The following is a 12,749-nucleotide window of genomic DNA, read 5'->3' on the forward strand; positions in this document are numbered from 1 at the left end:
CTAGAAGTTATTCTGCTCCCGCTGTTGCCTCTCCGCCTCGCCCTCGGACACAATCCTCTTGCCCAGCCACTCTGTCTGAAAGCTTTCATTCAGCTTGGACAGATCTTGAATGACCAATCGACAAGTAGCCATGACAGCTTCCTTGGGTGTAATAGTTCCATCGGTTTGAACACGGAGTTCAAAAGTAGCGAAGAGCGGGTGGGGGACTTTGTACGCGGCGAACATGACGGCGGGGTTCTTGAGGAGGCGTTGCGAGAGGAGGTTGCCGAGCGTGTGGTCTTCTTTGTTGAATGTGAAGACGGCCGTGTTGGGAACGCCTGTTCCGCGTTGGTCTTGTGAGAGGGTGGAAGAGGGGAAAATAGCAGTTTGTACGTACGGGTCTCGGCCTTCTCCTCGACCTTCTGCTGACCGTCGTCTAGCAGGAAGAGCTCGAATCTAAACTCAGCGTCGTGGTCAGCTTTGTGCGACACATGGCGGTTGTTTTTTGAGCTGTCGCGCAGTCCACAGTTTGGGTTTCGCTCGATGAGTTGTCCGATTTTCGATGAGAAGGACGTGCTTGGACTCCTGCTCATGGTGGTGTATCTTGGTTTCGTTTGTCGGGTGGTGTCCGCTGTAGAGTAGTATCTGTCGTAGTGTCGCATACTTTTGAGGTTGTATATATACGTTGCAGCATGTTTTCTTGATCAGGCGCCAGTATCGTGTGCTTGTGGAAATGTGCGTCATTCCGTTTTTTTTTCACTCGTGGTGAAAGTACAGAACATACCGTTCAGGTACGTGGTCATGATCGTGGTGGATTGGCATCGTGGACTGTGGACTGCGCGTACAGAGGGTACTGTTTTGATGGAGAGTGAGTTGTAAAACACAGAGCTTACCTGTCTGGCGCGTTCATTATGCCGGCTCTTTCTTCTCTCTACACCTATCTACTCTTGCCTGTATGTATGAATACGCTTGCCGCGGTCGCAAGTGAGGAAGATGCGCGACGGTTGTAGAAGAAAGTGATCAGGATGAAACACCAGGAGAAGCAACGATGGGCGCGGTTGAGTCGAGGCCGAGGGGGTTTTGGAGGGTTGCGATGGCAAGTGGTGGCCGCTGGGGAAGGTGCTGCGGAGGTGAGGGTCGACTTCCGCGCGCGACGTTCTTTGTGCCTTCACCCACCGCCTTCGAGTGCTTCGCGTGGCTTAGTCACCGCATGGTCCGCGCCCACGGCAGCTTTCATATTCTTACATCAAGTGTGGCGATTGATCGAAATAACAGACTCTACTAATTTGCGTTTTAGATTCGTTGCATCCAGACCTGAATCTAGCCAGAAAAAAAATTAGTCCTTTAATAATTCGATTTACCAATACGACACAAGTCACGAAGATAGCATAAGATAAGGCAGCGATTCAAAGGTATAATGTTTATATCTCGATGTTATGCTCGAGTTGCATGATATTCAGAAAGCTCTAAGCCAGTATAGAAGCCCATCAACAAGACACAGATGGATGCCGCTGACAAAAAGCGACACAATGAGTTTTTTCCCGCAGTACCAACCACTTCCCTGAGCGACTGTGAGAGCGCCGTTCAACGCCACAAACACCATGCTTTCTCATGGGGTACGCCCACCGCATTGCGAAAAGCCAGACTCTCCCCACGCTAGAAGGACAACGCTAAAGGAGGAACATTAAAATTATATACAAGACAACGGTGACGGGACCTCACGGAGGCTCCCTTTGTGCCAATCGGAATTCCTAAGACCGGTTGATCTGCGCTTGCTGCATACCCGGACTTTGTTGCATCTGTGGGTTTTGAGGCGTGGCACTCCGACTAGGTGGTCGAGCATTCAATCCAGGACTGCCGGCCTGCTGTCTTGCCATCAGCCGTTGTTGTTGGACCAGTTGGGCCTGGTAGTTCTGTACCGCGTTTGTTTGGGGAGCATTGGCCATGCCACCGTTCTGTTGGAAGTACTGATTGTTCTGCATCTGTGGAGAAGGAGATATACCTGGAGATCCAGCTGCTGCGCTCATTGCCTGTGTACGTTGCTTAGCAAGGTAACGGGTGAGGTGGTCGGAGGCCTGTTTTGTAACCTGTTCTGGGGTCCATTCCGGATGCTGTACCTTTAACTGGTTCTGGAATGCCAGGAGCTGAGGCATATGTCCACTGGATAGGGGTCGGGAAGGCGTTTGCATGTTCCCATTACCCTGATTCATCCGTGGAGATCCAGCAGCGTTTGACATCCCGTTCATGGAATTGTTCATGTTTCCGTTCATCGCACCGTTCTGATTAGGAATAGGAGCCATCATGTTCGCGTTAGGAATACCGTTCATGCCCATGCCCTGGGTGAGGTTGCTAGCCATGTTGATCTGTTGCTGTTGCAGTTGGAACTGGTGTTGTTGAGTGGCGTTGAACTGGCCTCTTTGCATAGCCATGCGCATCTGATCTGGTGGTCCCATACGCTGAGCATTCTGCATGTTGCCCTGCATCTGTGCCTGGGGAACGCCCGGTGTGCCCATCGACATGCCAGACATATTACCGTTGGCGAAGTTGGCTTGCATGCCCTGTTGGGACTGGTGCGCCCGCGCCGCCATTGCGGGGCCGTTCTGTCCCTGTTGCAAAGACGGATTGGCCATTTGCGGAGGAACATTGTTGGTGCCTCCAGGTGTCCCGTTACGTTGCATTTGGTTAACGCCGTTTGCCATTCCCGGTTGCGCTTGTAATTGGGCCTGCTGCCGTGCCACCATCTGTTGCTGTTTGGAGTCAGTAGTGGACAAATTGGCATGATACTCAAGGCTTACCCTGGCCATCATCTCCTGCGCAATGTGCCTTTGCTTCAGCTTTTCTTCGCGTTCCCACTTGAGACGACTGAACTCCTGCGGTGTATGAACGTTGTTTTTAGGTGGCGCAGGCTCATGTGCTTTTCGAAGCGCAGCAGCTTTCTGGGACTCTGCTTGCTTGTGGGCGGCAGACTCGCGTTTCCTAGCCAATTTGCGCATGCCATCGATAATGGCGAGATGTCGGTTTTCTCTCCTTCTCTCCACCCGTATTGGCGTAGTCGTAGGTCTCCTGCGGGGTTGACCTGGGGTCTGACCTTGTTGCTGTTGTTGCTGCTGCTGAGCCTGGAACTGGGCAAACACTGTCTTGTTGGCCTGCTCCAGCCGGCTCTGGTAGGTGCGAAAGTACTGCGTTTTAGACATTTCTGCTGGAAGACCCTCCAGTTGTACCCAGCGCTCAAAACACTCCCATGGCGTTCTTCGACCAGATCCAGACACAAACATCGACGGCAACGAGAGCTGCTGTGACACCAGAGACCAGTTGAATGTATACTCTTTCACCAGCGCCCGGAGTTTTTGGTCTTCTTCCCATAGCCATTGAGAAGGCGTGCGATTCTCGAAAAAGGCAATTGTAGGCATGTTGAACTCTGTAGGCGGTCTGAACTGATGGGCTGCTTGTAGTCGGTCGCGGACATGCTTGTTCTCGGCATTGAACAGGGCGACGTTGGTCATTTCTGGTGGTAAGTCGTTGCGACAGAACAATCGTCGACCTGGTGTGGATGGCATCGAATGTTCAGCTGACGTACCAGATCGACTAGGCGGCGAAGATGGCTCATCCTCGGAGTCATAGTCGTATCTGCTACGCTTCTTGGGCGGACCTCGTATTTGCGAGACGAGCTTTCCTGTGACGAACTTGGATACAGGAAGGATTGGTGGTTCCGAAAGAGAGAAGGGGTTGGTGTCGCTAGAGCCCTCAAACATCGGGTCGTAGAGAGGTAGTTCCCGGAACATGGTATCACTGGCGGGTGTACGGTCGATCTTCATGACGACGTCATTGAAACCTAGAGAGAACAAACCGATAGGAGGGGTAGCATTAACAGGAGTAAGGACATCATCCTCGTCACCGTATGACTCGCTCTCTGTCTCATGCGTGCTAGAATGGACAAGATCTGGCGTAGGAGCATCGTTCATATCCTCGTCGCTGCTTGTACGTCTGGCAGACTTCGGAATGCGTGCGTTGACCTGTAGTGTCGTTCGCTCTTCAGGCGTACTGCTCACGTATTCGGCACACCATTCCGCAAAGGTAGCGGCGAGGGCCTTCTTCCATTTCCTCTCTTCTTTGAAGTCTGTCTGCATCCACTTCATTTCAAGGAGTAATTGATCCTGATGGGTGAATGGGCGCTCGGGTTCGACCGCCTTCTGAAGTTGCCTCAACGACCATCGATTAGCATTCTGCAGCTGGTACACTCTCTTCAGGATCTTATAGTCTTGATGTTCCCGAATCATAGCGAGCGTGCCAGCTGTCGACACCGTCTTCCTTGCGGATGCCACAAGTTCCTGCAAAGGCACAGACCTAGGCGGGTGATGAGCCTGATACTTGAAAAGGCCTTCCAGATAGTCTCGGCTTGAATCTTCCGAAGCACCTTGGAGCGATGCATAGTCTTCGTTGTACGATTGCAGAGCTTTCGATGCCTTAGTCGGTGTCTTTTTGGCAAACACGACAGCCGAGATCTCTTGAGATTTACGATGAGCAGTTCGCGGTCGTGGAGGACTGGTAGACGCTGATAGATTGCTTGAGCGAGGGGTTAGCATAGTCTTGGGAGCTGCCTTCTCAGCGATGATCTCGGAGACAGACTTCTGTCGGATTGCTCCAGAAGCGACACGGGTAGTCATACGTTCAGGACGGGATGTTGGAGGTTGGGGTGACACTGTTGATTGTGCGTCCAGAGGGGGTACGTCGCGCATTTCGATGTCGATATCAGCAGGAGGGGTTGGATGATCGGCAGCAGGGGAGACGTGCTGTTGGTTGATGGCTTGTTCGGCATTATCGCGGTCCATGTTTGAAGGTTCCGCAGCAACTGTGGTTGGCGTTGGTAAGGAATCAACCGCAACATCATTGACAGTCTTGGTTCCAACCAAATCGAGACACTCAGTTTTCGATTCATGGGAACCATCGTCCACACCTTCCGTCAACGAATGTGCATCCCCAGCGGGCTGAGACTCGCTCAGGCGACTCTTTCCATCGCGAGCCAAACGTATTGCCTGTTCGTCCTCGATCTGTTGTTCAATATCGGGTGTAGGGGAGTCGTCCTCTCTTGCTCGAGCGTTCTCTCTTGCCTCCTTCATTCGTTTCTGTAACGCACGTTCGTGATCGTCTTTGACTTGCTGCGCGGCGGGGTCGAGAACATCGTCATTTGGTAAGGGTACGTGGTTGCGTTCTCTATAAGTCTCGGAGTCGGGACTGGTATCGGGCGAATGGTGTTGCGCATGCGGTGTCGCCTGAGAGTAGGGCCCGACGGTTGACGACGGTGAGGAAACATCGACAGGCGCATTCGCAGGTGGGATGGTAAGCCGTTCCTCTTCTTTTCGCTCCTTCTCCGCAGCCCTGTCCAACTTCCGCTCCGTCTCCTGCAGCCTAGCCTCCTGAACCTCTTTTGGTGGTAGATGCACGACCTGTGGTGGCTTCGGTTTGACATCCGTCGTGTCATAGGACGTAGCTGCATCCGTCTCCTCAGCAGTCGGCGATGCAATAGCACTAGGATCAACAGTGGATTTATCGATAGGGAGATCGTCCTGGCTTCCTACATCATGAACAGCAGGGCCTGCTTCAGATTGGGTCTTGTTTGCTACCTCTTCTTCCACCGCAAGGGAGGCAGCACGCGAAGTAGCCTTCGCGCGAGGGGTAACGTGAATGGTATCACTCTGCAGTGATGATTCGACCGAGGGTAAAGTTTGCGTCGCAACAGAAGGCGATGCTGAGGCAGCGCGAAGTTGGTCCTCGAGGCTTGGGGTACCGACAACGGGGGATGGTGATGGCTTAGTGAAGGGCTTGGATGAGTCTTGGAATGGGAGAGTAGCAGGTAGTGGTGGCTGATGGTCAGTAACGGCCACTGGGAAGGGCAGCGTTGTATCGTTGAAGCGTCGACCTCTATAAACGCGACCGTGTTAGCAGAATGAGGCGGCGACAACACGAATATCGATGACGGGAAGGTTGGGAACGAGTAGGTAGGGAACATCAGTCTTACTGTGAGATATCATTTTCGTCAAGGAAACGACGTTCCTCCTCATCAGGTTCGCCATAGATGAAGTCGTCTGCCCTGGGTTGGTGGCCGTTTAGAGTGGCATTGCAGGAACCCGTAACCTTCCAGAGTGCCCGGAGATGGCGCTCCAGTGCTGCGGATGTGAATCTGGGGACATTGAATTAGCACCACCACAACACGCCAATAAAACAAAACGAGCGATTTTTCCTTGTCGCATCGATGCATTTAGTCGATGTGATCGATCAAATTGCAAGCGCGATGGATAGTCGTCGACTTTGACTTACGCGGCTTCATTTGTCTTCTCCTGGCGTAAGGTTTCCCGTAAACTGTCGAGGGACATATGAAGACCGACGAACGGTGGCCGACATCCGTTATCCACGAGTGCCGCCGTTGTGATGAATTATGGGGGTTGTTGGACGCGTTCGTTGATGGAAATGTGTTTTGCGATATGCTGAACTGATGGGCGGGACTTGCGAGAACGTGAGGGAAGGGCTGCGCACGCCGCATTGCAGGGATGGCCGTGATAAGCCCTGCCTAGTCTGGTTCATTGGGCCAACATTGGGGCACTAGCTGCACCTTACTCCACCCGGCCTAGTCCCTGCCGTCTGCATCAAAAACTTCTGGATCTCCAAAGACGCGACAACTGAGCAAAACAACAACGCATAATCAACAATGGCAAAGAGAAAGAGAGAGACCGCTGAGAGTGCCGCCAAGGCGAAGGCGCTAAAAGCCACCAAGGAAGCAGTCGCCTCGTCCCCAAAGCAGCAGGCAACCAAGGAAAGTGCGATCCGCAAGAGCAAGGAAGCTACAGCCAACGGGAAGATGGATGTGAGCATGAGCAAACTTCAGATCGACTCTACCAAGGAAAATGGAGACGCAGTACCTGATGTCACGACTGTTCAAGTCATAACCGGCTCCTACGAAAGAGTTTTACACGGATTCGCAGCAGCTCTTCCCAGCAGTCTCTTCACCACACAGGACAATGCATCGACACCTGAGGCAGACAGGCCAAAATTGGATTTTACCGACACATTTCTTTTCAACGCCCATTCATCCTCCATCCGCTGTCTTGCTCTGTCTCCGCTGTCAGATGAAACTTCCAAGATCACACTAGCTACAGGTAGCACCGACGAGCGCATCAACCTGTATTCCATCTCAACAGCACCACCTGTCGCCTCAAAGCTCAGACCACAGTTGCCTTCCCTCCATGGCGGCTCCATCACGGAGAACCCCAAGAACAAGGAACTTGGCTCATTACTTCACCACTCATCAAACATCACAGCCCTCTACTTCCCTACGAGGGCGAAACTCCTGAGCTCTGCGGAAGATAGCACAATTGCCATCACGAGAACGCGCGACTGGACTGCCCTATCAACAATCAAAGCACCAATACCGAAACCCCAAGGCCGACCCAGCGGAGACACAGCCGGACCCGGCGAAGTACCATCTGGAATCAACGATTTCGCCGTCCACCCCAGCATGAAACTTATGCTCAGCGTGGGCAAAGGCGAAAAGTGCATGCGTCTCTGGAATCTCGTAACAGGAAAGAAAGCCGGCGTGCTAAACTTTGATCGCAACATCCTGACCGCAGTAGGCGAAGGGCGCTTCGCATCCGGCGAGGGTAGGAGAGTAATCTGGGACAAGGAAGGCGAGGAATTTGCCGTGGGTTTCGAACGCGGCATCGTTGTTTTCAACATTGAATCCAAGCCAAAAGCAAAGATTGCGCCAACCCCGAGGACAAAGATTCATCAGATGCACTACTTGCCGTCGGAGTCACATCCGGCCACGCTACTCGTGTCCACGGAAGATGGCCGCGTACTCCTCTACGACACAAATACCACGATACCTACTGAAGCATCAGAAAAGAACAAGGACGATGTCCCAGCTGCCAGATTAGTCGCCCAAATTGGTGGCCCAGCTGCAGGCATGACGAACCGTGTCAAGGATTTTGAAATCGTAACTCTCTCACAAACAAGCTTCCTGGTTGTTACTGGTAGCAGCGACGGTACTGTTCGTTTCTGGTTCTTAAGTACGGATGAGCTAAAGAGTGATGATGCGGGCAAGGCAAAGGGCTTTACCGCAGTTCAGGTCGGAAAGCTGCTTGGATCGTATTCCACGGGCACTAGGATCACGTGTTTGAAGGCTTTCTCCATGACTGGCAAACCTGATGTAGAGGAGGAGGAAGAGGTAACTGAGAAGAGTGGAGACGTATCGAGTAGCGACGATGATAGCGAGTAGTTTAGACTTGTAGTTGTAGCATTAATGATACCACCACCTCGTTCTTAAAACTTGATCACATCGTTTCGTTTTGAGTAACATGTCATACTATCATCTCGATATCTCATCCCATCTTGCAATCCAACATCCGCCCTCATACTTCTCTACAAATTCATAGTAACAGTCATGCTATTACTATGCACCAACAAGACAGGTGGCAATCCTTGGCACAACACCTCCAAATCACTAATATACTTGACACTCTCAGCCTCACTCTCACACGTACCTTCCATGGGACTAGGCAGCGTTGTAAAAACCACAGCCGTATCTTCGGAGTGTTGGCGTATGAGCTCGTTTAGAATGAGATGTTGAGCGCGACAAGGTAGGTCGTTGAAGGAGAGGGGGATGGCTTGTTGGGCAGGAAACCCAGATGCTGGGGAGGCGGTACCGGTGTCGGTGGGCTGGTGATATGACGATGCTGCGGCTGAATGGGGGCTGGCGGTTTCTGGGTTGTCGTTGTTGTCTGCGGCGAATTGGGTAGGCTCGCCGGATGTTACGATCATAGGATCTTGTTTGTTAGCTGTTGATGATTTGGGCGTGTCGACAAACGTTATCGATGGGCCGGCTGTTTCCTCCGAGGAGACCGCTGTTCGGGGAGTCGGATTCGATGTAAATTTCGGTAGTGACTGCCGGCGCATTGGGGGTGGTTTGACTACAGGTTTTGCGCGTGAGGAACCAGAGCGCTGCGAGGACGAACTAGCTACACTATGGGTCTTGGACCACTCTCCAGAGTGCAGAACAGCTGTGTCGGAAGCGGTGGCATCTGGGTGCGGCTTAAACGGCGTTACAGACTGCGTGGTCGGTCTGTCGTCCTTTTGCGAAGTACTGCCCTTGCGCGAACTCTTCCAGATAGTCTTGCGAAGGTCTAGCTGCTTAGTGAAGAGAGAGTTGCTGGGTGCCGTCCTTCGCCTTCTTAGTGACATTCTCTGCCCGCTGTAGTCGCTTTCATCACTCGATGCATCCAGGTCGTATTCGTCGAAATTACTGCCACTGACAATAGCCTCGCTATCAGACGCCATTGCTTCATCATCAGCATCGTCTTCTCTTCCACAGGCTGAGGATGGCTGAGTGTCACTGTCGCTGTCTTCCAGTAGCTCGACAGGTATTCTTTGGCTTTGCATTTTGATTCTCGTCCCATCGCCAAGATTGCTAACCGACGTCCTACTTTTAGCCTTGCGTAGCATCTTACGTAGTGCTGAGAAGCGCTTGGGGTTTATCTCTTGCCTGCCATGTTGAAATGAGGCGATAGGCCAGCTGGTTACGGCTTCAAGGATATCGACAGTTTGTGCTAGTTCCTGGCTGGCGCTCATACTTTCGGGTTGACGCAGACGTTTGATATCTTGCCACCAACGCTCGTCTTCTAGCGAATAATCGATATCACGACCAGTCTGATCGAGATCACCATCGTCTCTTCCGTTAATGATGACTTCGTACATGCTCAAGTCACCAGATGATAGCCAGAAGACGTGAACTTCAGCCTCAATGCGCAGATTACGCAGCAATGTGGTAACACGACCGCGTTCTTCCTCGACGTCTGTCTCGTACTCAACGAAGACACAAACTCTCAACTTGTACATGCGCTTCCAAGACGGTACCGTATGCAAAATACATCCAAGCTGAAGAATTAATGTATATGTGTCGAAATTGGTCGTCAGTACATTCTTCCGGACCGGCTCGTCGCCAGCAGTAGCGACCTCAGCTGACATCTGTATTGGCCACAGATCAATGTACTTCTTTGAAGAATCTTCAATCTCAATTTCACTCAGACCAACAAAGCTGAAAGCTTTCTGCTTTGCCGTAGGCTTCGCGGGTGGTACTTCGAGCTCTTGGAAACCCTTGCCTATAGCGACGTTTGCTTGTAACCGCAGAATCAAATCCTCGATAACTGTCACGTAGCTGCGTATGGCAATTGCGTTTTCCGGCTTCATAGCGTCCGTGGGAAGCATACTATGGGTATTGCCTGTGACGCGTCGCCTGGCTGCTGCCTGTATCGCTTTTCGAGAGATAGGATGATTTGCGGCCTTGCTAGACGGTCGTGATGGTTGGGGCGAAGGTATACCAATGGAGGGCTGCGCCTGCCTCAGCTCAGGCAGATTGTAAAAGCCCATGACAACTATGTTTGGCCGCATGCCACCCAATCCTGCACCTAGTACGAGATTACGCGCACCCCACTCGACAGCAGGAGATATGGCAATGTTCACAAACGCCTTGATCCTGGAAAAGTCGATATATTTCGTCCAAGATTGTTGTTGGCGTCTAGCCTCTGGCACAGCTTCGCCAAAGTTGCTGGAAACGATGACATGCCCGAGAACGAAGAGACCTCCCTTTTTCAACGAGTTGCAAAATTGAATCAATTTGTACTGTCGCCGCGGGTCGTTCACCAAAAGTAAGATCTGGGGTCTCCAGAACTTGACATGTTCTTGGCGTAAACGCAGCAGGTATTTTCGCACCTGATGATAGATGAGACCCTGACTCACATCACCCCATGGTTTAGGGGAGTGGTATAATGAATCAGCAGAAAGATAATCATAAGCAGAGCAACACATCCGGACGCATAGAAGCCGTCGACGAAGAACATGGTAGCTCCACACGCGACGGTACCAATCGCGGCTGTGGGCCAGTTGAAGTAGTGGAACGATGGCCGGAAGTTCGGAGCAGATCCAATCTTGAGTAAAAAACAGGCCAAGTTGGTGACTAGGAAAGTCATGAGATACTAGAGCATGTTAGAATCTACTTGTGACACGTGTTCGCAGCACGCAGAGCACAAAGATACCCTATGGAAACTATAAGAAGATAGTACATACCGTCATTGTAATGAATGAAGCAATCTGGTTGATGTCGGCGAACATCGTGATTTGAGCAATGATGAAAGTAATGATAATAGCGTAGATAGGCTATGCCAATGAAGGCCCGTGGTTAGCATAGACGCAACAAGTGATAGATGCAGACAGCCTACCTCGTCGGACCTTTTAGTTCCTTGACCAAATAGAGAAAGCCCAGGAATTAGATGGTCGCGAGATAAAGCCTGGAGAAGTTTTGCTGAACCAATGACACCCATGAGCACCGAGAACAGTGATGTCGCCACCTCGCCAGCAAGCACGATGGCGCCGGAGATGTTGGTTAGCTGGATGACATTTGTGTTGTTATAGAAGGTTTCGCGTGCTATCGACGCTGCCATTGCAAATATGACGAGTGTATATAAGACGAAGGTCAAACCTATACCGTATAAGGTCCCTTTTGGAATGGCTTTGCTTGGATGCTTCAAATCTCCGCTCATGCTTGCACCAGCTAGGATGCCTCCTGTGGCTGGGAAGAGAATGCCGAAGAGATCTTGGAAGTTCTCGCGGTGATGATCAACACTTCCCGCGGCGCCTCGCGTGAAGTGGGGTAGCAAGTTCTGACGAAAGGTGTCCATGCTGAGACCTGTGAACACAATGTCCTCTTTCGGATTCGTAAACGGAGGCCTGACGACAGCTGACAAAGGTATACTGATAGTAGCGACCAGTAGAACAAGTAGTAAGCCATTGCTGCAACGAGCGAAGAGACCACTTCCAGCAAGACAGATGAGTGTGCATGCTGCTAAAACTACGGTGGCCCAAAGGAACTGCCACCAATAGCTCTGAGGTAGCCACTCTGCCATGTCACCTCCATGGGTACCGAAATTTTCGATGAGGCAATCGATGAGACCGACAGCGTTCAGTGAGGTATTGAAGACCGAGCCAAGATAGTAAACGATGCCTATGGATCCACCAAATTCAGGTCCCAGGCTTCTGGAGATGAGGTAATATGCTGCATCCCATGTTAGTTGAGATAGAAGACTGTCTAGACGTTGAACTCACCGCCTCCTCCTCTGACTGTACCATTTGTAGCAATAGCAGAGATGTTCAAAGTAGTCAAAAGATTAATGGCGTATGCTGCTATCAGCATACCCATCATGCCAATCAAGCCGGCTTGACCAAGGAGGAAGCCAAATCTCAGAAACATCAAAATGGACAAAACATTGAGAGTTACAGGCACGAAGACTCCAGCAAAGGTACCTAACTTGTCAGTACCTCCAACGGGTCTGGGAAATGCGCCAGGCCTTGGTTTGGCGGTTTCGCTGACCGAGTGTCGTTTTCTGTCATTACTGGGCTCCTTCCCCAACGTCCATTGCGAAGTGCGGAAGAAGCTTAAGAACCAGCTGCTTGTCCCTCCTCGTGTACCCTCAGTCTCTTGGATGCCATCTAAGACGTTGGCATTGTCTTGATGCCGGCGTCCACTCCCTGGCAGCAGCGGTGTTTCCTCATCGGGAGGCGGTGACTGCTGTACGAAGGAGCGTCGGTGTAACCGCTCACTCTCATCTCGTGCTGTACGGGTTGCAAAGTTGGAACGAGTTCTCGGTAGGGTGAGCCTGGCCGTCTGGTCCGCATCCGCATCGGTCATGGTCTCGGCATTCGGAAACCTGGTTCAATGTTCCTGGCAC

The 12,749-nt window shown here is 51.7% G+C and overlaps 4 protein-coding genes across 4 annotated transcripts; 1 reads left to right on the top strand and 3 right to left on the bottom strand.

The window, feature by feature from the left end:
- ALTATR162_LOCUS7960 (uncharacterized protein) lies at positions 1–572 on the bottom strand (the record flags this gene model as incomplete). The annotated part of the gene is made up of 2 exons (XM_043315588.1): positions 1–317; positions 377–572. The coding sequence occupies 2 exons, from the start codon at positions 570–572 to the stop codon at positions 1–3; spliced, it is 513 nt and encodes a 170-aa protein (XP_043171523.1).
- A 1,158-nt stretch (positions 573–1,730) lies between these two features.
- On the bottom strand, positions 1,731–6,350 carry ALTATR162_LOCUS7961 (uncharacterized protein; the record flags this gene model as incomplete). Its single annotated transcript, XM_043315589.1, has 5 exons — positions 1,731–1,844; positions 1,899–2,726; positions 2,775–5,898; positions 5,996–6,157; positions 6,295–6,350. The coding sequence occupies 5 exons, from the start codon at positions 6,348–6,350 to the stop codon at positions 1,731–1,733; spliced, it is 4,284 nt and encodes a 1,427-aa protein (XP_043171524.1).
- Positions 6,351–6,682: 332 nt separating this feature from the next.
- Positions 6,683–8,248, top strand: ALTATR162_LOCUS7962 (uncharacterized protein; the record flags this gene model as incomplete). Its single annotated transcript, XM_043315590.1, has 1 exon — positions 6,683–8,248. One exon carries the CDS (start codon positions 6,683–6,685, stop codon positions 8,246–8,248), a length of 1,566 nt encoding a protein of 521 aa, XP_043171525.1.
- A 143-nt stretch (positions 8,249–8,391) lies between these two features.
- On the bottom strand, positions 8,392–12,709 carry ALTATR162_LOCUS7963 (uncharacterized protein; the record flags this gene model as incomplete). Its single annotated transcript, XM_043315591.1, has 5 exons — positions 8,392–10,737; positions 10,830–11,000; positions 11,092–11,181; positions 11,244–12,076; positions 12,127–12,709. The coding sequence occupies 5 exons, from the start codon at positions 12,707–12,709 to the stop codon at positions 8,392–8,394; spliced, it is 4,023 nt and encodes a 1,340-aa protein (XP_043171526.1).
- Between the last annotated feature and the right edge of the window lie 40 nt (positions 12,710–12,749).

The sequence above is a fragment of the Alternaria atra genome, assembly GCF_907166805.1.
Source record: "Alternaria atra isolate CS162 genome assembly, contig: 28, whole genome shotgun sequence".
Classification (NCBI taxonomy): Eukaryota; Fungi; Ascomycota; class Dothideomycetes; order Pleosporales; family Pleosporaceae; genus Alternaria; species Alternaria atra.